This window comes from Heterodontus francisci, chromosome 29, assembly GCF_036365525.1.
Source record: "Heterodontus francisci isolate sHetFra1 chromosome 29, sHetFra1.hap1, whole genome shotgun sequence".
NCBI classification, from domain to species: Eukaryota; Metazoa; Chordata; class Chondrichthyes; order Heterodontiformes; family Heterodontidae; genus Heterodontus; species Heterodontus francisci.
Genome location: NC_090399.1, coordinates 65,153,180 through 65,178,898, shown reverse-complemented (window position 1 = coordinate 65,178,898; position 25,719 = coordinate 65,153,180). Strand labels below are relative to the sequence as shown.

At 48.2% G+C, this 25,719-nt stretch overlaps 1 protein-coding gene across 4 annotated transcripts in view; it reads right to left on the bottom strand.

Moving 5' to 3' along the window:
* Nucleotides 1-25,719, bottom strand: part of tap1 (transporter 1, ATP-binding cassette, sub-family B (MDR/TAP)) — a 92,633-nt gene that overhangs the window by 14,260 nt on the left and 52,654 nt on the right. For all 4 annotated transcript variants that reach the window (XM_068008921.1, XM_068008923.1, XM_068008920.1 and 1 more), the window contains exons 10-12: nucleotides 24,052-24,225; nucleotides 17,819-17,978; nucleotides 7,735-7,871 (exon numbers count right to left, since the gene is read on the bottom strand). In XM_068008921.1, the coding sequence (XP_067865022.1) occupies nucleotides 7,735-7,871; nucleotides 17,819-17,978; nucleotides 24,052-24,225 (471 nt within the window). The remainder of the gene's footprint in view (nucleotides 1-7,734; nucleotides 7,872-17,818; nucleotides 17,979-24,051; nucleotides 24,226-25,719) is intronic.

The window sequence follows — 25,719 nt, the reverse complement described above, 5'->3', positions numbered from 1 at the left end:
TCTCCCTGTCCCCAATATTAGGAGTGACAGTGACTCCAGTATTCACCGTGTGTTCACACTCCCTGTCCCCACTATCAGGAGTGACAGTGACTCTAGTACTCAACGAGTGTTCACTCTCCCTGTCCTCACTATCAGGAGTGACAGTGACTCCAGTACTCATCATGTGTTCACTCTCTCACTCCTCAATATCAGGAGTGACAGTGACTCCAGTACTCACTGTGTATTCACTCTCTCAGTCCCCAATATCAGGAGTGACAGTGACTCCAGTATTCACCGTGTGTTCACTCTCCCTGTCCCCAATATCAGGAGTGACATGAACTCCAGTATTCACCGTGTGTTCACTCTGCCTGTCCCCAATATCAGGAGTGACAGTGACTCCAGTACTGACCGTGTGTTCACTCTCCCTGTCCCCAATATCAGGAGTGACAGTGACTCCAGTATTCACCGTGTGTTCACTCTCCCTGTCCCCAATATCAGGAGTGACAGTGACTCCAGTACTCACCGTGTGTTCACTCTCTCTGTCCCCAATATCAGGAGTGACAGTGACTCCATTATTCACCGTGTATTCACTCTCCCTGTCCCCGCTATCAGGAGTGACAGTGACTCCAGTATTCGCCGTGTATTCACTCTCCCTGTCCCCACTATCAGGAGTGACAGTGACTCCAGTACTCACTGTGTATTCACTCTCCCTGTTCCCATTATCAGGAGTGACAGTGACTCCAGTACTCACCGTGTGTTCACTCTCCCTGTCCCCATGATCAGGAGTGACAGTGACTCCAGTATTCATCGTGTGTTCACTCTCCCTGTCCCCATGATCAGGAGTGACAGTGACTCCATTATTTAGCGTGTGTTCACTCTCCCTGTCCCCATGATCAGGAGTGACAGTGACTCCATTATTCACCGGGTGTTCACTCTCCCTGTCCCCAATATCAGGAAAGACAGTGACTCCAGTTTTCGCCGTGTATTCACTCTCTCTGTCACCACTATCAGGAGTGACAGTGACTCCAGTACTCACTGTGTGTTCACTCTCCCTGTCCCCATGATCAGGAGTGACAGTGACTCCATTATTCACCGGGTGTTCATTCTCCCTGTCCCCAATAACAGGAGTGACAGTGACTCCAGTATTCGCCGTGTATTCACTCTCCCTGTCCCCACTATCAGGAGTGACAGTGACTCCAGTACTCACTGTGTGTTCACTCTCCCTGTCCCCATGATCAGGAGTGACAGTGACTCCATTATTCACCGGGTGTTCACTCTCCCTGTCCCCAATATCAGGAAAGACAGTGACTCCAGTATTCACTGTGTGTTCACTCTCCCTGTCCCCAAGATCAGGAGTGACAGTGACTCCAGTATTCACCGTGTGTTCACTCTCTCTGTCCCCAGTATCAGGAGCGACAGTGACTCCATTATTTAGCGTGTGTTCACTCTCCCTGTCCCCATGATCAGGAGTGACAGTGACTCCATTATTCACCGGGTGTTCACTCTCCCTGTCCCCAATATCAGGAAAGACAGTGACTCCAGTATTCACTGTGTGTTCACTCTCCCTGTCCCCACTATCAGGAGTGCCAGTGACTCCAGTATGCACTGTGTGTTCACTCTCCCTGGCGCCACTATCAGGAGTGCCAGTGACTCCAGTATTCACCGTGTGTTCACTCTCCCTGTCCCCAATATCAGGCGTGACAGTGACTCCAGTACTCACTGTGTGTTCACTCTCTCTGTCCCCACTATCAGGAGTGACAGTGACTCCAGTACTCACCGTGTGTTGACTCTCCCTGTCCCCAATATCAGGAAAGACAGTGACTCCAGTATTCACTGTGTGTTCACTCTCCCTGTCCTCAAGATCAGGAGTGACAGTGACTCCAGTATTCACTGTGTGTTCACTCTCCCTGTCCCAATATCAGGAGTGAAAGTGACTCCAGTATTCACCGAGTATTCACTCTCCCCGTCCCCAAGATCAGGAGTGACAGTGACTCCAGTATTCACCGTGTGTTCACTCTCCCTGTCCCCAATATCAGGAGTGACATGAACTCCAGTATTCACCGTGTGTTCACTCTGCCTGTCCCCAATATCAGGAATGACAGTGACTCCATTATTCCCCGAGTGTTCGCTCTCCCTGTCCCTAATATCAGGAGTGACAGTGACTCCAGTACTCACCGTGTGTTCACTCTCTCTGTCCCCAATATCAGGAGTGACAGTGACTCCATTATTCACCGTGTATTCACTCTCCCTGTCCCCAAGATCAGGAGTGACAGTGACTCCAGTATTCGCCGTGTATTCACTCTCCCTGTCCCCACTATCAGGAGTGACATTGACTCCAGTACTCACTGTGTATTCACTCTCCCTGTCCCCACTATCAGGACTGACAGTGACTCCAGTACTCACTGTGTGTTCACTCTCCCTGTCCCCAATATCAGGAAAGACAGAGACTCCAGTATTCACTGTGTGTTCACTCTCCATGTCCCCAAGATCAGGAGTGACAGTGACTCCAGTATTCACTGTGTGTTCACTCTCCCTGTCCCAATATCAGGAGTGAAAGTGACTCCAGTATTCACCGAGTGTTCACTCTCCCCGTCCCCAAGATCAGGAGTGACAGTGACTCCAGTATTCACCGTGTGTTCACTCTCCCTGTCCCCAATATCAGGAGTGACATGAACTCCAGTATTCACCGTGTGTTCACTCTGCCTCTCCCCAATATCAGGAGTGACAGTGACTCCATTATTCACTGTGTGTTCACTCTCCCTGTCCCCAATATCAGGAGTGACAGTGACTGCAGTATTCCCCGAGTGTTCACTCTCCCTGTCCCCAATATCAGGAGTGACAGTGACTCCAGTACTCACCGTGTGTTCACTCTCTCTGTCCCCAATATCAGGAGTGACAGTGACTCCATTATTCACCGTGTATTCACTCTCCCTGTCCCCACTATCAGGAGTGACAGTGACTCCAGTATTCGCCGTGTATTCACTCTCCCTGTCCCCACTATCAGGAGTGACAGTGACTCCAGTACTCACTGTGTATTCACTCTCCCTGTCCCCACTATCAGGAGTGACAGTGACTCCAGTACTCACTGTGTGTTCACTCTCCCTGTCCCCACTATCAGGAGTGACAGTGACTCCAGTATTCGCCGTGTATTCACTCTCCCTGTCCCCACTATCAGGAGTGACAGTGACTCCAGTACTCACTGTGTATTCACTCTCCCTGTCCCCACTATCAGGAGTGACAGTGACTCCAGTACTCACTATGTGTTCACTCTCTCTGTCCCCAGTATCAGGAGTGACAGTGACTCCAGTATTCATCGTGTGTTCACTCTCCCTGTCCCCATGATCAGGAGTGACAGTGACTCCATTATTTAGCGTGTGTTCACTCTTCCTGTCCCCACTTTCAGGAGTGACAGTGACTCCAGTACTCACTGTGTGTTCACTCTCCCTGTCCCCATGATCAGGAGTGACAGTGACTCCATTATTCACCGGGTGTTCACTCTCCCTGTCCCCAATATCAGGAAAGACAGTGACTCCAGTATTCACTGTGTGTTCACTCTCCCTGTCCCCAAGATCAAGAGTGACAGTGACTCCAGTATTCACTGAGTGTTCACTCTCCCCGTCCCCAAGATCAGGAGTGACAGTGACTCCATTATTCACCGTGTGTTTACTCTCTCTGTACCCAGTATCAGGAGTGACAGTGACTCCAGTACTCACCGTGTGTTCACTCTCCCTGTCCTCATTATCAGGAGTGCCTGTGATTACAGTAGTCACCATGTGTTCACTCTCCCTGTCCCCAATATCAGGAGTGACAGTGACTCCAGTATTCACCGAGTGTTCTCTCTCCCCGTCCCCAAGATCAGGAGTGACAGAGACTCCATTATTCACCGTGTGTTCACTCTCTCTGTCCCCAGTATCAGGAGTGACAGTGACTCCAGTACTCACCGTGTGTTCAGTCTCTCTGTCCCCACTATCAGGAGTGACAGTGACTCCAGTACTCACCGTGTGTTCACTCTCCCTGTCCCCAATATCAGGAAAGACAGTGACTCCAGTATTCACTGTGTGTTCACTCTCCCTGTCCCCAAGATCAGGAGTGACAGTGACTCCAGTATTCACTGTGTGTTCACTCTCCCTGTCCCAATATCAGGAGTGAAAGTGACTCCAGTATTCACCGAGTGTTCACTCTCCACGTCCCCAAGATCAGGAGTGACAGTAACTCCATTATTCACCGTGTGTTCACTCTCTCTGTCCCCAGTATCAGGAGTGACAGTGACTCCAGTATTCATCGTGTGTTCACTCTCCCTGTCCTCATTATCAGGAGTGCCTGTGATTACAGTAGTCACCATGTGTTCACTCTCCCTGTCCCCAATATCAGGAGTGACAGTGACTCCATTATTCAGCGTGTATTCACTCTCCCTGTCCCCACTATCAGGAGTGACAGTGCCTCCAGTATTCGCCGTGTCCTCACTCTCCCTCTCCCCACTATCAGGAGTGACAGTGACTCCAGTACTCACCGTGTGTTCACTCTCCCTGTCCCCATGATCAGGAGTGACAGTGACTCCAGTATTCACCGAGTGTTCACTCACCCCGTCCCCAAGATCAGGAGTGACAGTGACTCCATTATTTACCGTGTGTTCACTCTCTCTGTCCCCAGTATCAGGAGTGACAGTGACTCCATTATTCACCGTGTGTTCACTCTCTCTGTCCCCAGTATCAGGAGTGACAGTGACTCCAGTATTCATCGTGTGTTCACTCTCCCTGTCCTCATTATCAGGAGTGCCTGTGATTACAGTAGTCACCATGTGTTCACTCTCCCTGTCCCCAAGATCAGGAGTGACAGTGACTCCAGTATTCACCGTGTGTTCACTCTCCCTGTCCCCACTATCAGGAGTGACAGTGACTCCAGTACTCACTGTGTATTCACTCTCCCTGTCCCCACTATCAGGAGTGACAGTGACTCCAGTACTCACTATGTGTTCACTCTCTCTGTCCCCAGTATCAGGAGTGACAGTGACTCCAGTATTCATCGTGTGTTCACTCTCCCTGTCCCCATGATCAGGAGTGACAGTGACTCCATTATTTAGCGTGTGTTCACTCTTCCTGTCCCCACTTTCAGGAGTGACAGTGACTCCAGTACTCACTGTGTGTTCACTCTCCCTGTCCCCATGATCAGGAGTGACAGTGACTCCATTATTCACCGGGTGTTCACTCTCCCTGTCCCCAATATCAGGAAAGACAGTGACTCCAGTATTCACTGTGTGTTCACTCTCCCTGTCCCCAATATCAGGAGTGACAGTGACTCCAGTACTCACCGTGTGTTCACTCTCTCTGTCCCCAATATCAGGAGTGACAGTGACTCCATTATTCACCGTGTATTCACTCTCCCTGTCCCCACTATCAGGAGTGACAGTGACTCCAGTATTCGCCGTGTATTCACTCTCCCTGTCCCCACTATCAGGAGTGACAGTGACTCCAGTACTCACTGTGTATTCACTCTCCCTGTCCCCACTATCAGGAGTGACAGTGACTCCAGTACTCACTGTGTGTTCACTCTCCCTGTCCCCACTATCAGGAGTGACAGTGACTCCAGTATTCGCCGTGTATTCACTCTCCCTGTCCCCACTATCAGGAGTGACAGTGACTCCAGTACTCACTGTGTATTCACTCTCCCTGTCCCCACTATCAGGAGTGACAGTGACTCCAGTACTCACTATGTGTTCACTCTCTCTGTCCCCAGTATCAGGAGTGACAGTGACTCCAGTATTCATCGTGTGTTCACTCTCCCTGTCCCCATGATCAGGAGTGACAGTGACTCCATTATTTAGCGTGTGTTCACTCTTCCTGTCCCCACTTTCAGGAGTGACAGTGACTCCAGTACTCACTGTGTGTTCACTCTCCCTGTCCCCATGATCAGGAGTGACAGTGACTCCATTATTCACCGGGTGTTCACTCTCCCTGTCCCCAATATCAGGAAAGACAGTGACTCCAGTATTCACTGTGTGTTCACTCTCCCTGTCCCCAAGATCAAGAGTGACAGTGACTCCAGTATTCACTGAGTGTTCACTCTCCCCGTCCCCAAGATCAGGAGTGACAGTGACTCCATTATTCACCGTGTGTTTACTCTCTCTGTACCCAGTATCAGGAGTGACAGTGACTCCAGTACTCACCGTGTGTTCACTCTCCCTGTCCTCATTATCAGGAGTGCCTGTGATTACAGTAGTCACCATGTGTTCACTCTCCCTGTCCCCAATATCAGGAGTGACAGTGACTCCAGTATTCACCGAGTGTTCTCTCTCCCCGTCCCCAAGATCAGGAGTGACAGAGACTCCATTATTCACCGTGTGTTCACTCTCTCTGTCCCCAGTATCAGGAGTGACAGTGACTCCAGTACTCACCGTGTGTTCAGTCTCTCTGTCCCCACTATCAGGAGTGACAGTGACTCCAGTACTCACCGTGTGTTCACTCTCCCTGTCCCCAATATCAGGAAAGACAGTGACTCCAGTATTCACTGTGTGTTCACTCTCCCTGTCCCCAAGATCAGGAGTGACAGTGACTCCAGTATTCACTGTGTGTTCACTCTCCCTGTCCCAATATCAGGAGTGAAAGTGACTCCAGTATTCACCGAGTGTTCACTCTCCACGTCCCCAAGATCAGGAGTGACAGTAACTCCATTATTCACCGTGTGTTCACTCTCTCTGTCCCCAGTATCAGGAGTGACAGTGACTCCAGTATTCATCGTGTGTTCACTCTCCCTGTCCTCATTATCAGGAGTGCCTGTGATTACAGTAGTCACCATGTGTTCACTCTCCCTGTCCCCAATATCAGGAGTGACAGTGACTCCATTATTCAGCGTGTATTCACTCTCCCTGTCCCCACTATCAGGAGTGACAGTGCCTCCAGTATTCGCCGTGTCCTCACTCTCCCTCTCCCCACTATCAGGAGTGACAGTGACTCCAGTACTCACCGTGTGTTCACTCTCCCTGTCCCCATGATCAGGAGTGACAGTGACTCCAGTATTCACCGAGTGTTCACTCACCCCGTCCCCAAGATCAGGAGTGACAGTGACTCCATTATTTACCGTGTGTTCACTCTCTCTGTCCCCAGTATCAGGAGTGACAGTGACTCCAGTACTCACCGTGTGTTCACTCTCCCTGTCCCCAATATCAGGAGTGACAGTGACTCCATTATTCACCGTGTGTTCACTCTCTCTGTCCCCAATATCAGGAGTGACAGTGACTCCAGCACTCACCATGTGTTGACTCTCTCTGTCCCTATATCAGGAGTGACAGTGACTCCACTACTCGCCATGTGTTGACTCTCCCTGTCCGCAATATCAGGAGTGACAATGACCCCAGCACTCATCATGTGTTCACTCTCCCTGTCCCCACTATCAGGAGTGACAGTGACTCCAGCACTCATCATGTGTTCACTCTCCCTGTCCCCACTATCAGGAGTGACAGTGACTCCAGCACTCACCGTGTGTTGACTCTCCCTGCCGCACTATCAGGAGTGACAGTGACTCCAGTACTCACCGTGTGTTCACTCTCCCTGTCCCCAATATCAGGAGTGACAGTGACTCCAGCACTCACCATGTGTTGACTCTCTCTGTCCCCATATCAGGAGTGACAGTGACTCCATTATTCACCGTGTGTTCACTCTCCCTGTCCCCACTATCAGGAGTGACAGTGACTCCAGCACTCACCGTGTGTTCACTCTTCCTGTCCCCACTATTAGGAGTGACAGTGACTCCAGTACTCACCATGTGTTCACTCTCAGTGTCCAGGCAGCTGGTGGCATCATCCAGGATCAGTACCCGGGGGTCTCGGATCAGAGCTCGTGCGATGGCCACTCGCTGTTTCTGCCCCCCGGAGAGCTGGCCGCCCTTCTCGCCGGCATCTATGGGTTCAGAGAGGACAGGGCAGGTCAGAGGGGACTGACAGAGAGAGGGGGAGCAGCTTTACGACAAGGTACTGCCTGCAACAGGACTCAATCCTGACAGCTTCGAGACAGACCAACTCAATGTATCATTTGCCCCTCACTCTGTGTGCAATGTAATCTCATCCCCCACACTTCCTGCTCAATGTAATCTCTTCCCCACACTCCGTGTTCAATGTAATCTCTTCACCCTCACTCCGTGTTCAATGTAATCTCTTACCCCTCACTCAGTGTTCAATGTGAGCTCTTCCCCCTCAATCCGTGTTCAATGTAATCTCTTCCCCCACGCTCCCTGTTCAATGTAATCTCTTGCCTCACACTCCGTGTTCAATGTAATCTCTTCCCCCTCACTCCCTGTTCAATGAAATCTCTTCCCCCACACTCCCTGTTCAATGTAATCTCTTGCCTCACACACCCTGTTCAATGTAATCTCTTACTCCACACTCCGTGTTCAATGTATTCTCTTCCCCAACACTCCCTGTTCAATGTAATCTCTTCCCCCTCACTCCCTGTTCAATGGTATCTCTTCCCCCTCACTCCCTGTTCAATGTAATCTCTTGCCCCTCACTCCCTGTTCAATGTAATCTCTTCCCCCTCACTCCATGTTCAATGTAATCTCTTCCCCTCACACCCTGTTCAATGTAATCTCTTCCCCCTCACTCCCTGTTCAACGGAATCTCTTGCCCCACACTCCATGTTCAATGGATTCTCTTCCCCCTCAATCCAATTTCAATGTAATCTCTTGCCCCACACTCCCTGTTCAATGTAATCTCTTCTCCCACACTCCATGTTCAATGCAATCTCTTCCCCCTCACTCCATGTTCAATGTAATCTCTTCCCCCTCACTCCCTGTTCAATGTAATCTCTTGCCCCTCAGTCCATGTTCAATGTAATCTCTTCCCCCACACTCCCTGTTCAATGTAATCTCTTCCCCCTCACTCGATGTTCAATGTAATCTCTTCACCCACACTCCCTGTTCAATGTAATCTCTTCACCCTCACTCCGTGTTCAATGTAATCTCTTCCCCCACACTCCCTGTTCAATGTAATCTCTTGCCTCACACTCCGTGTTCAATGTAATCTCTTCCCCAACACTCCATGTTCAATGTAATCTCTTCCCCAACACTCCCTGTTCAATGGAATCTCTTCCCCCTCACTCCATGTTCAATGGAATCTCTTCCCCCTCACTCCATGTTCAATGGAAGCTCTTCCCCCTCACTCCAAGTTCAATGTAATCTCTTGCCCCACACTCCCTGTTCAATGTAATCTCTTGCCCCACACTCCCTGTTCAATGTAATCTCTTCTCCCACACTCCCTGTTCAATGTATTCTCTTCCCCCTCACTCCCTGTTCAATGTAATCTCTTCCCCCTCACTCCCTGTTCAATGTAATCTCTTGCCCCACACTCCCTGTTCAATGTAATCTCTTCCCCCACACTCCGTGTTCAATGTAATCTCTTCCCCCACACCGTTTTCATGTAATCTCTTCCCTCACACTCCATGTTCAATGTAATCTCTTCCCCCACACTCCGTGTTCAATGTAATCTCTTCCCCCACACTGTGTTCAATGTAATCTCTTCCCCCACACTCCGTGTTCAATGTATTCTCTTCCCCAACACTCCCTGTTCAATGTAATCTCTTCCCCCTCACTCCCTGTTCAATGTAATCTCTTCCCCCTCACTCCCTATTCAATGTAATCTCTTCCCCCACACTGTGTTCAATGTAATTTCTTCCCCCACACTCCGTGTTCAATGGATTCTCTTCGCCAACACTCCCTGTTCAATGGAATCTCTTCCCCCACACTCCCTGTTCAATGTAATCTCTTGCCCCACACTCCCTGTTCAAAATAATCTCTTCTCCCACACTCCCTGTTCAATGTATTCTCTTCCTCCTCACTCCCTGTTCAATGTAATCTCTTGCCCCTCACTCCATGTTCAATGTAATCTCTTCCCCCACACTCCGTGTTCAATGTAATCTCTTCCCCAACACTCCGTGTTCAATGTAATCTCTTCCCCCACACCGTTTTCATGTAATCTCTTCCCTCACACTCCATGTTCAATGTAATCTCTTCCCCCACACTCCGTGTTCAATGTAATCTCTTCCCCCACACTGTGTTCAATGTAATCTCTTCCCCCACACTCCGTGTTCAATGTATTCTCTTCCCCAACACTCCCTGTTCAATGTAATCTCTTCCCCCTCACTCCCTGTTCAATGTAATCTCTTGCCCCACACTCCCTGTTCAATGTAATCTCTTCCCCCACACTCCCTGTGCAATGTAATCTCTTCCCCCTCACTCCCTGTTCAATGTAATCTCTTGCCCCACACTCCCTGTTCAATGTAATCTCTTCCCCCACACTCCGTGTTCAATGTAATCTCTTCCCCCACACTCCCTGTTCAATGTAATCTCTTCCCCCACACCGTTTTCATGTAATCTCTTCCCTCACACTCCATGTTCAATGTAATCTCTTCCCCCACACTCCGTGTTCAATGTAATCTCTTCCCCCACACTGTGTTCAATGTAATCTCTTCCCCCACACTCCGTGTTCAATGTATTCTCTTCCCCAACATTCCCTGTTCAATGTAATCTCTTCCCCAACACTCCCTGTTCAATGGAATCTGTTCCCCCTCACTCCCTGTTCAATGTAATCTCTTGCCCCACACTCCATGTTCAATGCAATCTCCTCCCCCTCACTCCATGTTCAATGGAAGCTCTTCCCCCTCACTCCAAGTTCAATGTAATCTCTTGCCCCACACTCCCTGTTCAATGTAATCTCTTGCCCCACACTCCCTGTTCAATGTAATCTCTTCTCCCACACTCCCTGTTCAATGTATTCTCTTCCCCCTCACTCCCTGTTCAATGTAATCTCTTGCCCTTCACTCCATGTTCAATGTAATCTCTTCCCCCACACTCCGTGTTCAATGTAATCTCTTCCCCCACACTCCGTGTTCAATGTAATCTCTTCCCCCACACCGTTTTCATGTAATCTCTTCCCTCACACTCCATGTTCAATGTAATCTCTTCCCCCACACTCCGTGTTCAATGTAATCTCTTCCCCCACACTCCGTGTTCAATGTATTCTCTTCCCCAACACTCCCTGTTCAATGTAATCTCTTCCCCCTCACTCCCTGTTCAATGTAATCTCTTGCCCCACACTCCCTGTTCAATGTAATCTCTTCCCCCACACTCCCTGTGCAATGTAATCTCTTCCCCCTCACTCCCTGTTCAATGTAATCTCTTGCCCCACACTCCCTGTTCAATGTAATCTCTTCCCCCACACTCCGTGTTCAATGTAATCTCTTCCCCCACACTCCCTGTTCAATGTAATCCCTTCCCCCACACCGTTTTCATGTAATCTCTTCCCTCACACTCCATGTTCAATGTAATCTCTTCCCCCACACTCCGTGTTCAATGTAATCTCTTCCCCCACACTGTGTTCAATGTAATCTCTTCCCCCACACTCCGTGTTCAATGTATTCTCTTCCCCAACACTCCCTGTTCAATGTAATCTCTTCCCCAACACTCCCTGTTCAATGGAATCTGTTCCCCCTCACTCCCTGTTCAATGTAATCTCTTGCCCCACACTCCATGTTCAATGCAATCTCCTCCCCCTCACTCCATGTTCAATGGAAGCTCTTCCCCCTCACTCCAAGTTCAATGTAATCTCATGCCCCACACTCCCTGTTCAATGTAATCTCTTGCCCCACACTCCCTGTTCAATGTAATCTCTTCTCCCACACTCCCTGTTCAATGTATTCTCTTCCCCCTCACTCCCTGTTCAATGTAATCTCTTGCCCTTCACTCCATGTTCAATGTAATCTCTTCCCCCACACTCCGTGTTCAATGTAATCTCTTCCCCCACACTCCGTGTTCAATGTAATCTCTTCCCCCACACCGTTTTCATGTAATCTCTTCCCTCACACTCCATGTTCAATGTAATCTCTTCCCCCACACTCCGTGTTCAATGTAATCTCTTCCCCCACACTGTGTTCAAAGTAATCTCTTCCCCCACACTCCGTGTTCAATGTATTCTCTTCCCCAACACTCCCTCTTCAATGTAATCTCTTCCCCCTCACTCCCTGTTCAATGTAATCTCTTCCCCCTCACTCCCTATTCAATGTAATCTCTTCCCCCACACTGTGTTCAATGTAATTTCTTCCCCCACACTCCGTGTTCAATGGATTCTCTTCGCCAACACTCCCTGTTCAATGGAATCTCTTCCCCCACACTCCCTGTTCAATGTAATCTCTTGCCCCACACTCCCTGTTCAAAATAATCTCTTCTCCCACACTCCCTGTTCAATGTATTCTCTTCCCCCTCACTCCCTGTTCAATGTAATCTCTTGCCCCTCACTCCATGTTCAATGTAATCTCTTCCCCCACACTCCGTGTTCAATGTAATCTCTTCCCCAACACTCCGTGTTCAATGTAATCTCTTCCCCCACACCGTTTTCATGTAATCTCTTCCCTCACAGTCCATGTTCAATGTAATCTCTTCCCCCACACTCCGTGTTCAATGTAATCTCTTCCCCCACACTGTGTTCAATGTAATCTCTTCCCCCACACTCCGTGTTCAATGTATTCTCTTCCCCAACACTCCCTGTTCAATGTAATCTCTTCCCCCTCACTCCCTGTTCAATGTAATCTCTTGCCCCACACTCCCTGTTCAATGTAATCTCTTCCCCCACACTCCGTGTTGAATGTAATCTCTTCCCCCACACTCCCTGTTCAATGTAATCTCTTCCCCCACACCGTTTTCATGTAATCTCTTCCCTCACACTCCATGTTCAATGTAATCTCTTCCCCCACACTCCGTGTTCAATGTAATCTCTTTCCCCACACTGTGTTCAATGTAATCTCTTCCCCCACACTCCGTGTTCAATGTATTCCCTTCCCCAACACTCCCTGTTCAATGTAATCTCTTCCCCCTCACTCCCTATTCAATGTAATCTCTTCCCCAACACTCCCTGTTCAATGGAATCTGTTCCCCCTCACTCCCTGTTCAATGTAATCTCTTGCCCCACACTCCATGTTCAATGCAATCTCCTCCCCCTCACTCCATGTTCAATGGAAGCTCTTCCCCCTCACTCCAAGTTCAATGTAATCTCTTGCCCCACACTCCCTGTTCAATGTAATCTCTTGCCCCACACTCCCTGTTCAATGTAATCTCTTCTCCCACACTCCCTGTTCAATGTATTCTCTTCCCCCTCACTCCCTGTTCAATGTAATCTCTTGCCCTTCACTCCATGTTCAATGTAATCTCTTCCCCCACACTCCGTGTTCAATGTAATCTCTTCCCCCACACTCCGTGTTCAATGTAATCTCTTCCCCCACACCGTTTTCATGTAATCTCTTCCCTCACACTCCATGTTCAATGTAATCTCTTCCCCCACACTCCGTGTTCAATGTAATCTCTTCCCCCACACTGTGTTCAATGTAATCTCTCCCCCCACACTCCGTGTTCAATGTATTCTCTTCCCCAACACTCCCTGTTCAATGTAATCTCTTCCCCCTCACTCCCTGTTCAATGTAATCTCTTCCCCCTCACTCCCTATTCAATGTAATCTCTTCCCCCACACTGTGTTCAATGTAATCTCTTCCCCCACACTCCCTGTTCAATGTAATCTCTTCCCCCACACTGTGTTCAATGTAATCTTTTCCCCCACACTCCGTGTTCAATGTATTCTCTTCCCCAACACTCCCTGTTCAATGGAATCTCTTCCCCCTCACTCCCTGTTCAATGTAATCTCTTGCCCCACACTTCATGTTCAATGCAATCTTCCCCCTCACTCCATGTTCAATGTAATCTCTTCCCCCTCACTCCCTGTTCAATGTAATCTCTTGCCCCTCACTCCATGTTCAATGTAATCTCTTCCCCCTCACTCCCTGTTCAATGTAATCTCTTGCCCCACACTCCCTGTTCAATGTAATCTCTTCCCCCACACTCCGTGTTCAATGTAATCTCTTCCCCCACACTCCCTGTTCAATGTAATCCCTTCCCCCACACCGTTTTCATGTAATCTCTTCCCTCACACTCCATGTTCAATGTAATCTCTTCCCCCACACTCCGTGTTCAATGTAATCTCTTCCCCCACACTGTGTTCAATGTAATCTCTTCCCCCACACTCCGTGTTCAATGTATTCTCTTCCCCAACACTCCCTGTTCAATGTAATCTCTTCCCCAACACTCCCTGTTCAATGGAATCTGTTCCCCCTCACTCCCTGTTCAATGTAATCTCTTGCCCCACACTCCATGTTCAATGTATTCTCTTCCCCCTCACTCCCTGTTCAATGTAATCTCTTGCCCTTCACTCCATGTTCAATGTAATCTCTTCCCCCACACTCCGTGTTCAATGTAATCTCTTCCCCCACACTCCGTGTTCAATGTAATCTCTTCCCCCACACCGTTTTCATGTAATCTCATCCCTCACACTCCATGTTCAATGTAATCTCTTCCCCCACACTCCGTGTTCAATGTAATCTCTTCCCCCACACTGTGTTCAATGTAATCTCTTCCCCCACACTCCGTGTTCAATGTATTCTCTTCCCCAACACTCCCTGTTCAATGTAATCTCTTCCCCCTCACTCCCTGTTCAATGTAATCTCTTCCCCCTCACTCCCTATTCAATGTAATCTCTTCCCCCACACTGTGTTCAATGTAATTTCTTCCCCCACACTCCGTGTTCAATGGATTCTCTTCGCCAACACTCCCTGTTCAATGGAATCTCTTCCCCCACACTCCCTGTTCAATGTAATCTCTTGCCCCACACTCCCTGTTCAAAATAATCTCTTCTCCCACACTCCCTGTTCAATGTATTCTCTTCCCCCTCACTCCCTGTTCAATGTAATCTCTTGCCCCTCACTCCATGTTCAATGTAATCTCTTCCCCCACACTCCGTGTTCAATGTAATCTCTTCCCCAACACTCCGTGTTCAATGTAATCTCTTCCCCCACACCGTTTTCATGTAATCTCTTCCCTCACAGTCCATGTTCAATGTAATCTCTTCCCCCACACTCCGTGTTCAATGTAATCTCTTCCCCCACACTGTGTTCAATGTAATCTCTTCCCCCACACTCCGTGTTCAATGTATTCTCTTCCCCAACACTCCCTGTTCAATGTAATCTCTTCCCCCTCACTCCCTGTTCAATGTAATCTCTTGCCCCACACTCCCTGTTCAATGTAATCTCTTCCCCCACACTCCGTGTTGAATGTAATCTCTTCCCCCACACTCCCTGTTCAATGTAATCTCTTCCCCCACACCGTTTTCATGTAATCTCTTCCCTCACACTCCATGTTCAATGTAATCTCTTCCCCCACACTCCGTGTTCAATGTAATCTCTTTCCCCACACTGTGTTCAATGTAATCTCTTCCCCCACACTCCGTGTTCAATGTATTCCCTTCCCCAACACTCCCTGTTCAATGTAATCTCTTCCCCCTCACTCCCTATTCAATGTAATCTCTTCCCCAACACTCCCTGTTCAATGGAATCTGTTCCCCCTCACTCCCTGTTCAATGTAATCTCTTGCCCCACACTCCATGTTCAATGCAATCTCCTCCCCCTCACTCCATGTTCAATGGAAGCTCTTCCCCCTCACTCCAAGTTCAATGTAATCTCTTGCCCCACACTCCCTGTTCAATGTAATCTCTTGCCCCACACTCCCTGTTCAATGTAATCTCTTCTCCCACACTCCCTGTTCAATGTATTCTCTTCCCCCTCACTCCCTGTTCAATGTAATCTCTTGCCCTTCACTCCATGTTCAATGTAATCTCTTCCCCCACACTCCGTGTTCAATGTAATCTCTTCCCCCACACTCCGTGTTCAATGTAATCTCTTCCCCCACACCGTTTTCATGTAATCTCTTCCCTCACACTCCATGTTCAATGTAATCTCTTCCCCCACACTCCGTGTTCAATGTAATCTCTTCCCCCACACTGTGTTCAATGTAATCTCTCCCCCCACACTCCGTGTTCAATGTATTCTCTTCCCCAACACTCCCTGTTCAATGTAATCTCTTCCCCCTCACTCCCTGTTCAATGTAATCTCTTCCCCCTCACTCCCTATTCAATGTAATCTCTTCCCCCACACTGTGTTCAATGTAATCTCTTCCCCCACACTCCCTGTTCAATGTAATCTCTTCCCCCACACTGTGTTCAATGTAATCTTTTCCCCCACACTCCGTGTTCAATGTATTCTCTTCCCCAACACTCCCTGTTCAATGGAATCTCTTCCCCCTCACTCCCTGTTCAATGTAATCTCTTGCCCCACACTTCATGTTCAATGCAATCTTCCCCCTCACTCCATGTTCAATGTAATCTCTTCCCCCTCACTCCCTGTTCAATGTAATCTCTTGCCCCTCACTCCATGTTCAATGTAATCTCTTCCCCCACACTGCGTGTTCAATGTAATCTCTTCCCCCTCACTCCCTGTTCAATGTAATCTTTTCCCCCACACTCCGTGTTCAATGTAATCTCTTCCCCCACACCGTTTTCAATGTAATCTCTTCCCTCACACTCCGTGTTCAATGTCATCTCTTCCCCCACACTGCGTGTTCAATGTAATCTCTTCCCCCTCACTCCCTGTTCAATGTAATCTCTTGCCCCTCACTCCATGTTCAATGTAATCTCTTCCCCCACACTGCGTGTTCAATGTAATCTCTTCCCCCTCACTCCCTGTTCAATGTAATCTCTTGCCCCACACTCCGTGTTCAATGTAATCTCTTCTCCCACACTCCATGTTCAATGTAATCTCTTCTTCCACACTCCCTGTTCAATGTAATCTCTTCTCTCATACTCCCTGTTCAATGTAATCTCTTCCCCCACACTCCATGTTCAATGTCATCTCTTTGTCCACACTCCGTGTTCAATGTAATCTCTTCGCCCACACTCCGTGTTCAATGTGATCTCTTCCCCTCACTCCATTTTCAATGTAATCTCTTCCCCTCACTCCCTGTTCAATGTAATCTCTTACCCCTCACTCCATATTCAATGTAATCTCTTCCCCTCACTCCCTGTTCAATGTAATCTCTTACCCCTCACTCCATGTTCAATGTAATCTCTTCCCCCTCACTCCCTGTTCAATGTAATCTCTTCCCCCACACTCCATGTTCAATGTCATCTTTTTGTCCACACTCCGTGTTCAATGTAACCTCTTCGCCCACACTCCGTGTTCAATGTCATCTCTTCCCCCTCACTCCGTGTTCAAGGTAATCTCTCCTCCTTCACTCCTTGTTCAATGTAATCTCTCCTCCCTCACTCCTTGTTCAATGTAATCTCCCCCCTCACTCCGTGTTCAATGTCATCTCCCCCCTCACTCCGTGTTCAATGGAATCTCTTTGTCCACACTCCGTGTTCAATGTAATCTCCCCCCTCACTCCATGTTCAATGTAATCTCTTCGTCCACACTCCGCTTTCAATGTAATCTCTTTGCCCACACTCCGTGTTCAATGTAATCTCTTTGTCCACACTCCGTGTTCAATGTCATCTCTTTGTCCACACTCCGTGTTCACTGTAATCTCTCCCCCCTCACTCCGTGTTCAATGGAATCTCCCCCTCACACCGTGTTCACTGTAATCTCGCCCCTCACTCCGTGTTCAATGGAATCTCTTCCCCCACACTCCGTGTTCAATGTCATCTCTTTGTCCACACTCCGTGTTCAATGTAATCTCCCCCCTCAGTCCGTGTTCACTGTAATCTCACCCCCTCACTCCGTGTTTAATGGAATCTCCCCCCTCACTCTGTGTTCAATGTAATCTCCCACTCACTCCGTGTTTAATGGAATCTCCTCCTCACTCCGTGTTCAATGTAATCTCTCCGCCCTCACACCGTGTTCACTGTAATCACCCCCTCACTCCGTGTTCAATCGAATCTCCCCTCAGTCCATGTTCACTGGAATATCTCCCTGTCATTCCTAACCTGTATTGTATCCATCTTTTAATTCAGTGATAAAACGATGTGCATTGGCCCTTTTTGCTGCATCGATAACCGACTCTCTTGGCTTCCCCTCAAGGCCATAGGAGATGTTCTGCTCCACCGAGCGAGCGAAAAGCACTGGCTCCTGGCTCACCAGTGATACCTAATGAAGAATGACAGCACAGCAACTCAGAGAAGGACATCAAGCAGGGCGAGATTGCATTGGCTCATCATTCATTGGAAATACAAAAGGCTTTGGGCAAAGTTCCACATGAAAGGCTTCTGCTGATGGGAAGGCTCTGGAATTGGGGAACAGGTTAAAGGGTAAAGTGTAGGGAATGCTTGTAGTGGATACATTATCAGGGTCAGAGAGGCGGGAGGAATTCAGTGGTGTTCTGCACAATGTGCATTCTCCTTCTAGGGTTCTCAGTCTCTGAAATAACCTGGTACAGAAAGTGTGACATTAAAGGTGAGCTAGTAAAGCAGTAAGTCTATGGATTCCAAGGAGAGCAACAAGGCTGAGGGAAAGGGGAGGATGAGGAGTGGAGCAGTGAGTCTGAGGGATAGAGAAGGATGAGGAGAGCAGACAGTCTGAGGGAAAGTGGAGGATGAGGAAGGAAGCAGTCAGTCTAAGGGAAAGTGGTGGATGAGGAGGGGAGCAGACAGACTGAGGGAAAGTGGAGGATGAGGAAGGAAGCAGTCAGTCTGAGGGAACGGGGAGGATGAGGAGCTGTTATTCGGTGGGTACTGTCACACTGTGGAACACATGGCTCTGGTTACAGTTCCTGTGTCTTGCTGGTGTATATTTACAATCCGTCACTGTCCCCGGGTATATCACACTGTCCCCAGCTATATTACACTGTCGCTCTGATTATTATACTGTCCCTGGGTATATTACACTGTCCCTGGGTATATTACACTGTCCCCGGGTATTTAACACCACGTCACTGTGCGCGGGTGCATTACACTGTCCTCGGAATATTACACTGCGTCGCTGCCCCTGGGTATATTACATTGTCCCTGGGTCTATTACACTGCATCGCTGTCCTCGGGTATATTACACTGCATCGCTGTCCTCGGGTATATTACACAGTCCCCGGGTATATTAGACTGTGCTTGGGTATATTACACTGCGTCACTTTCCTCCGGTATATTACACTGCCCCCAGTATATTACACTGCATCTCTGTCCCCGGGTATATTACATTGTCTCTGGGTCTACTACACTGTCCCCGGGTATATTATACAGTCTCCGGGTATAATTACACTGCGTCCCTGTCCCCGGGTGTATGACACTGTTCCAGGGTTTGTTGCACCGCGTCACTTTCCTTGGGTATATTACACTGCCCCTGGATATATTACACCACGTCACTGTCCCCGGGTATATTACACCATCCCCGGGTATATGACACCGCGTCTCTATCCTCAGGTATATTACACTATCCTCAGGTATATTAGACTATCCCTGGGTATATTACACTGCGTCACTATGTTCAGGTATATTACACCGCGTCACTGTTCCCAGGTATATTACACTGTCTGCGGGTATATTACACTCTCCCCGGGTATATTTCACTGTCCCTGGGTACATTACACTGTTCCCGGGTATATTACACCTGCATCACTCTTCCCAGGTATATTACACTGTCTGCGGGTATATTACACTCTCCCCGGGTATATTTCACTGTCCCCAGGTATATTACACTTTCCCTGGGTATATTACACCACGTCACTATCCTCAGGTACATTACACTGTTCCCGGGTATATTACACCTGCATCACTGTTCCCAGGTATATTACACTGTCCGCAGGTATATTACACTGTCTGCGGGTAAATTACACTCTTCCCGGGTAAATTACACTCTCCCCGGGTAAATTACACTGGCCCAGGGTATATTACACTGCGTCACTGTTCCCAGGTACATTACACTGTCCCCGGTTATATTAAACTGTCCGCGGGTATATTACACTGCGTCACTGTTCCCAGGTATATTACACTGTCCGCGGGTATATTACAGTGTCTGCGGGTATATTACACCGCGTCACTGTCTTCAGGTACATTACACTGTCCCCGGGTATATTACAATGCGTCACTGCTCCCAGGTATATTACACTGTCCCCGGGTATATTACACTGTCCCCCGGGTATATTACACTGCGTCACTGACTCCGTGTATATTACACTGTCCCCGGGTATATTACACAGTCGCCCCGGTATATTACACTGCCCCCGGGTATATTACACTGCGTCACTGACTCCGTGTATATTACACTGTCCCCGGGTATATTACACTGTCCCCCCGCTATATTACACCTGCATCACTCTTCCCAGGTATATTACACTGTCTGCGGGTATATTACACTCTCCCCGGGTATATTTCACTGTCCCCGGGTATATTACAGTTTCCCTGGGTATATTACACCACGTCACTATCCTCAGGTACATTACACTGTTCCCGGGTATATTACACCTGCATCACTGTTCCCAGGTATATTACACTGTCCGCAGGTATATTACACTGTCTGCGGGTAAATTATACTCTTCCCGGGTAAATTACACTCTCCCCGGGTAGATTACACTGGCCCAGGGTATATTACACTGCGTCACTGTTCCCAGGTATATTACACTGTCCGCAGGTATATTACACTGTCTGCGGGTAAATTATACTCTTCCCGGGTAAATTACACGCTCCCCGGGTAGATTACACTGGCCCCGGGTATATTACACTGCGTCACTGTTCCCAGGTACATTACACTGTCCCCGGGTATATTACACTGTCCGCGGGTATATTACACTGCGTCACTGTTCCCAGGTATACTACACTGTCCGCGGGTATATTACAGTGTCTGCGGGTATATTACACCGCGTCACTGTCCTCAGGTACATTACACTGTCCCCGGGTATATTACACTGTCCGTGGGTATATTACACCGCGTCGCTATCCTCAGGTACATTACACTGTCCCCGGGTATATTACACTGCGTCACTGCTCCCAGGTATATTACACTGTCCCCGGGTATATTTCACTGTCCCTGGGTAGATTTCACTGTCCCCGGGTATATTACACTATCCCCGGGTATATTACACCGCGTCACTATCCTCAGGTACATTCCACTGTCTCCGGGTATATTACACTGCGTCACTGTTCCCAGGTATATTACACTGTCCCCGGGTATATTATACTGCGTCAGTGTTCCCAGGTATATTACACTGGCCCCGGGTATATTACACTGTGTCACTGTTCCCAGGTATATTACACTGTCCCCCAGTATATTACACTACATCGCTGTCCCAGGGTATATTACACTGTGTCACTGACCCCGGGTATATTACACTGTCCCCCGGGTATATTACACTGTCCCCCGGGTATATTACACTGCGTCACTGACTCCGTGTATATTACACTGTCACCGGGTATATTACACAGTCCCCCCGGTATATTACACTGCCCCCGGGTATATTACACTATCCCCGGGTATATTACAGTGTGTCACTGACTCCGTGTATATTACACTGTCCCCGGGTATATTACACTGTACCCCCGGTATATTACACCTGCATCACTCTTCCCAGGTATATTACACTGTCTGCGGGTATATTACACTCTCCCCGGGTATATTTCACTGTCCCCGGGTATATTACACTTTCCCTGGGTATATTACACCACGTCACTATCCTCAGGTACATTACACTGTTCCCGGGTATATTACACCTGCATCACTGTTCCCAGGTATATTACACTGTCCGCAGGTATATTACACTGTCTGCGGGTAAATTACACTCTTCCCGGGTAAATTACACTCTCCCCGGGTAAATTACACTGGCCCCGGGTATATTACACTGCGTCACTGTTCCCAGGTACATTACACTGTCCCCGGGTATATTAAACTGTCCGCGGGTATATTACACTGCGTCACTGTTCCCAGGTATATTACACTGTCCGCGGGTATATTACAGTGTCTGCGGGTATATTACACCGCGTCACTGTCCTCAGGTACATTACACTGTCCCCGGGTATATTACGCTGTCCGCGGGTATATTACACCGCGTCACTGCTCCCAGGTATATTACACTGTCCCCGGGTATATTACACTGTCCCCCGGGTATATTACACTGCGTCACTGACTCCGTGTATATTACACTGTCCCCGGGTATATTACACAGTCGCCCCGGTATATTACACTGCCCCCGGGTATATTACACTGCGTCACTGACTCCGTGTATATTACACTGTCCCCGGGTATATTACACTGTCCCCCCGCTATATTACACCTGCATCACTCTTCCCAGGTATATTACACTGTCTGCGGGTATATTACACTCTCCCCGGGTATATTTCACTGTCCCCGGGTATATTACAGTTTCCCTGGGTATATTACACCACGTCACTATCCTCAGGTACATTACACTGTTCCCGGGTATATTACACCTGCATCACTGTTCCCAGGTATATTACACTGTCCGCAGGTATATTACACTGTCTGCGGGTAAATTATACTCTTCCCGGGTAAATTACACTCTCCCCGGGTAGATTACACTGGCCCAGGGTATATTACACTGCGTCACTGTTCCCAGGTACATTACACTGTCCCCGGTTATATTACACTGTCCGCGGGTATATTACACTGCGTCACTGTTCCCAGGTATACTACACTGTCCGCGGGTATATTACAGTGTCTGCGGGTATATTACACCGCGTCACTGTCCTCAGGTACATTACACTGTCCCCGGGTATATTACACTGTCCGCGGGTATATTACACCGCGTCACTATCCTCAGGTACATTACACTGTCCCCGGGTATATTACACTGCGTCACTGCTCCCAGGTATATTACATTGTCCCCAGGTATATTTCACTGTCCCTGGGTAGATTTCACTGTCCCCGGGTATATTACACTATCCCCGGGTATATTACACCGCGTCACTATCCTCAGGTACATTCCACTGTCTCCGGGTATATTACACTGCGTCACTGTTCCCAGGTATATTACACTGTCCCCGGGTATATTATACTGTGTCAGTGTTCCCAGGTATATTACACTGGCCCCGGGTATATTACATTGCGTCACTGTTCCCAGGCATATTACACTGTCCCCGGGTATATTATACTGTGTCACTGTTCCCAGGTATATTACACTGTCCCCGGGTACATTACACTGTCCCCAGGTATATTACACTGTGTCACTGTTCCCAGGTATATTACACTGTCCCCCAGTATATTACACTACGTCGCTGTCCCAGGGTATATTACACTGTGTCACTGACCCCGGGTATATTACACTGTCCCCCGGGTATATTACACTGCGTCACTGACTCCGTGTATATTACACTGTCCCCGGGTATATTACACAGTCCCCCCGGTATATTTCACTGTCCCTGGGTAGATTTCACTGTCCCTGGGTATATTACACTATCCCCGGGTATATTACACTGCGTCACTGACTCCGTGTATATTACACTGTCCCCGGGTATATTACACTGTCCCCCCGGTATATTACACTGCCCTTGGGTATATTACACTGTCCCCGGGTATATTACACTGCGTCGCTGTCCCCGCATATATTACACTATCCCCGGATATATTACACTGCGTCACTGTCCCCGGGTATATTACACTGCATCACTGACCCCGGGTATATTACACTATCCCCGAGTATATTACACTGCATCACTGTCCCCGGGTATATTACACTGCATCACTGACCCCGGGTATATTACACTATCCCCGAGTATATTACACTGCATCACTGTCCCCGGGTATATTACACTGCATCACTGACCCCGGGTATATTACACTATCCCCGGGTATATTACACTGCATCACTGTCCCCAGGTATATTACACTGCATCACTGACCCCGGGTATATTACACCGTTCCCAGATATATTACAATTTCCCCAAGCATATTACACTGTCCCCAGGTAAATTACTCTGTCCCCAGGTATGTTACTCTGCTTTGCTGTCCCTGGGTATATTATCCTCCGTCGCTGTCTGCGGCTATATTACACTGCGTCCCTGTCCCCAAGTGTATTATACTGTCTCCACGTTTTTACACTGCATTGCTGGCCTGGGTATATTACACTGCATCTCTGTCCCCAAGTATATTACACTGTCCCTGGGTATATTACACTGTGTCGCTGTCGCCAGGTATATTACACTATCCCCAGGTATATTACACTGCATCACTTTCCCAGGTATATTACACTGCATCACTTTCCCAGGTATATTACACTCACCTTGTTATGATAATATTTGTGTTCGTATTCCTTGATCGGTTTCCCATCCAGGAGGATCTGCCCTGATTGAGGTTGATAAAACCGCTCCAGCAGAGACACACAGGTTGTCTTACCCCCTCCAGAGGGACCCACCAGGGCCGTGATCTTCCCACACTTCAGCTCAAAGGACACATTCTGGAGACAGTAAGTATCAGATGTTATTACAAGTTTTACACAGTCTCTCAGGTCACTCCTGTCAGTGCAGCACAGGAACAGGCGGCGGCCATTCAGCCCCTCCAGTCTGTTCCAGCATTCAGTTAAATCACGGGGGATCTGTATCTTACCTCCATCTACCTGCCTTGATTCTGTAATCCTTAATCCCCTTGCCCAACAATAAATCTCTCAATCTCAGTTTGGGAATTTTTAATTCACTTCCAGCCTCTGCAGTTTGTCGGGGGAGAGAGTTCCAGATTTCCACTCCCCTTTGTGTGAAGAAATGTTTCCTGAAATCACTCCTGAACAACCCAGCTCTAATTTTAATGTTCTGCTCCCTTGTTCTGCACTCCCCCAGCAGAGGAAATAGTTTCCATTTACCGAGCAAATCCTTTCATCATCTTAAACACCTCAGTTGCCCCTTAATCTATATTCCAGGGAATACAAGCCCAGTCTGTAGAGTCTGTCCTCATGATTTAACTCTTTAATCCCTGGGATCATTCTGGTCAATCTGCACTGCACTCTCTCCAAAGGGAATATATCCTTGCTGAGATGTAGTGTCCTGAACTGACTGCAGTTCTCCAGATGGGGTTTAACCAGAACTCTGTACATCTGGAACATAACTTCCCCACTTTGTATTCCAGCCTCGAGATAAAGGACAACATTCCATTCGACTTTTCAAACCCTGGTACCTGTCCACTGGCTTTTACTGATTTTCCTACTTGGATCCTGAAATCTCTCTCTGTTCCTCCACAGACCCTGACATCTCACCATTTAGAAAATATTCTGATCTATTTTACTTAGCTCCCCCATGGACGACCTCACACTTTCCCACACTGAACACCATCTGTTACTGTTTAACCCACTCACTTAATCTCTCAATGTCTCTTTCCAACTTCCTGCTCCCATCAACACATCAAACTGTCGCTCCTAAATTTGCATTGTCTGCAAATTAGATACACGACTCTCTATTCCTTTATCTACGTCATTAATAAACATAATGAATGGTCTCAGTACAGATCCCCGGGAGATACCACTATCACATCCTACCCATTATCACTAATCTCTGTCTCCTATCTCCCAACTCATTGCCTATCCAAGCCATTTTTTAAATTCTTTCATGGGATGTGGGTGTCACTGGCAAGGCCAGCATTTATTGCCCATTCCTAATTGCCCTTGAACTGAGTGGCTTGTTGGCCATTTCAGAGGGCAGTTAAGAGCCAACCACATTGCTGTGGGTCTGGAATCACATGTAGACCAGACCAGGTAAGGACAGCAGATTTCCTTCCCTAAAGGACATAGTGAATCAGATGGGTTTTTACAACAATCGACAATGGTTTCATAGCACCATTACTGAGATAAGCTTTCAATTCCAGAACTTTTTGTTGAATTAATTGACTTTAAATCAGTGCTAGGATATGAACTCATGTCCCCAGGGCATTAGCCCAGGCCTCTAGATTACTAGTTGAGTGACAT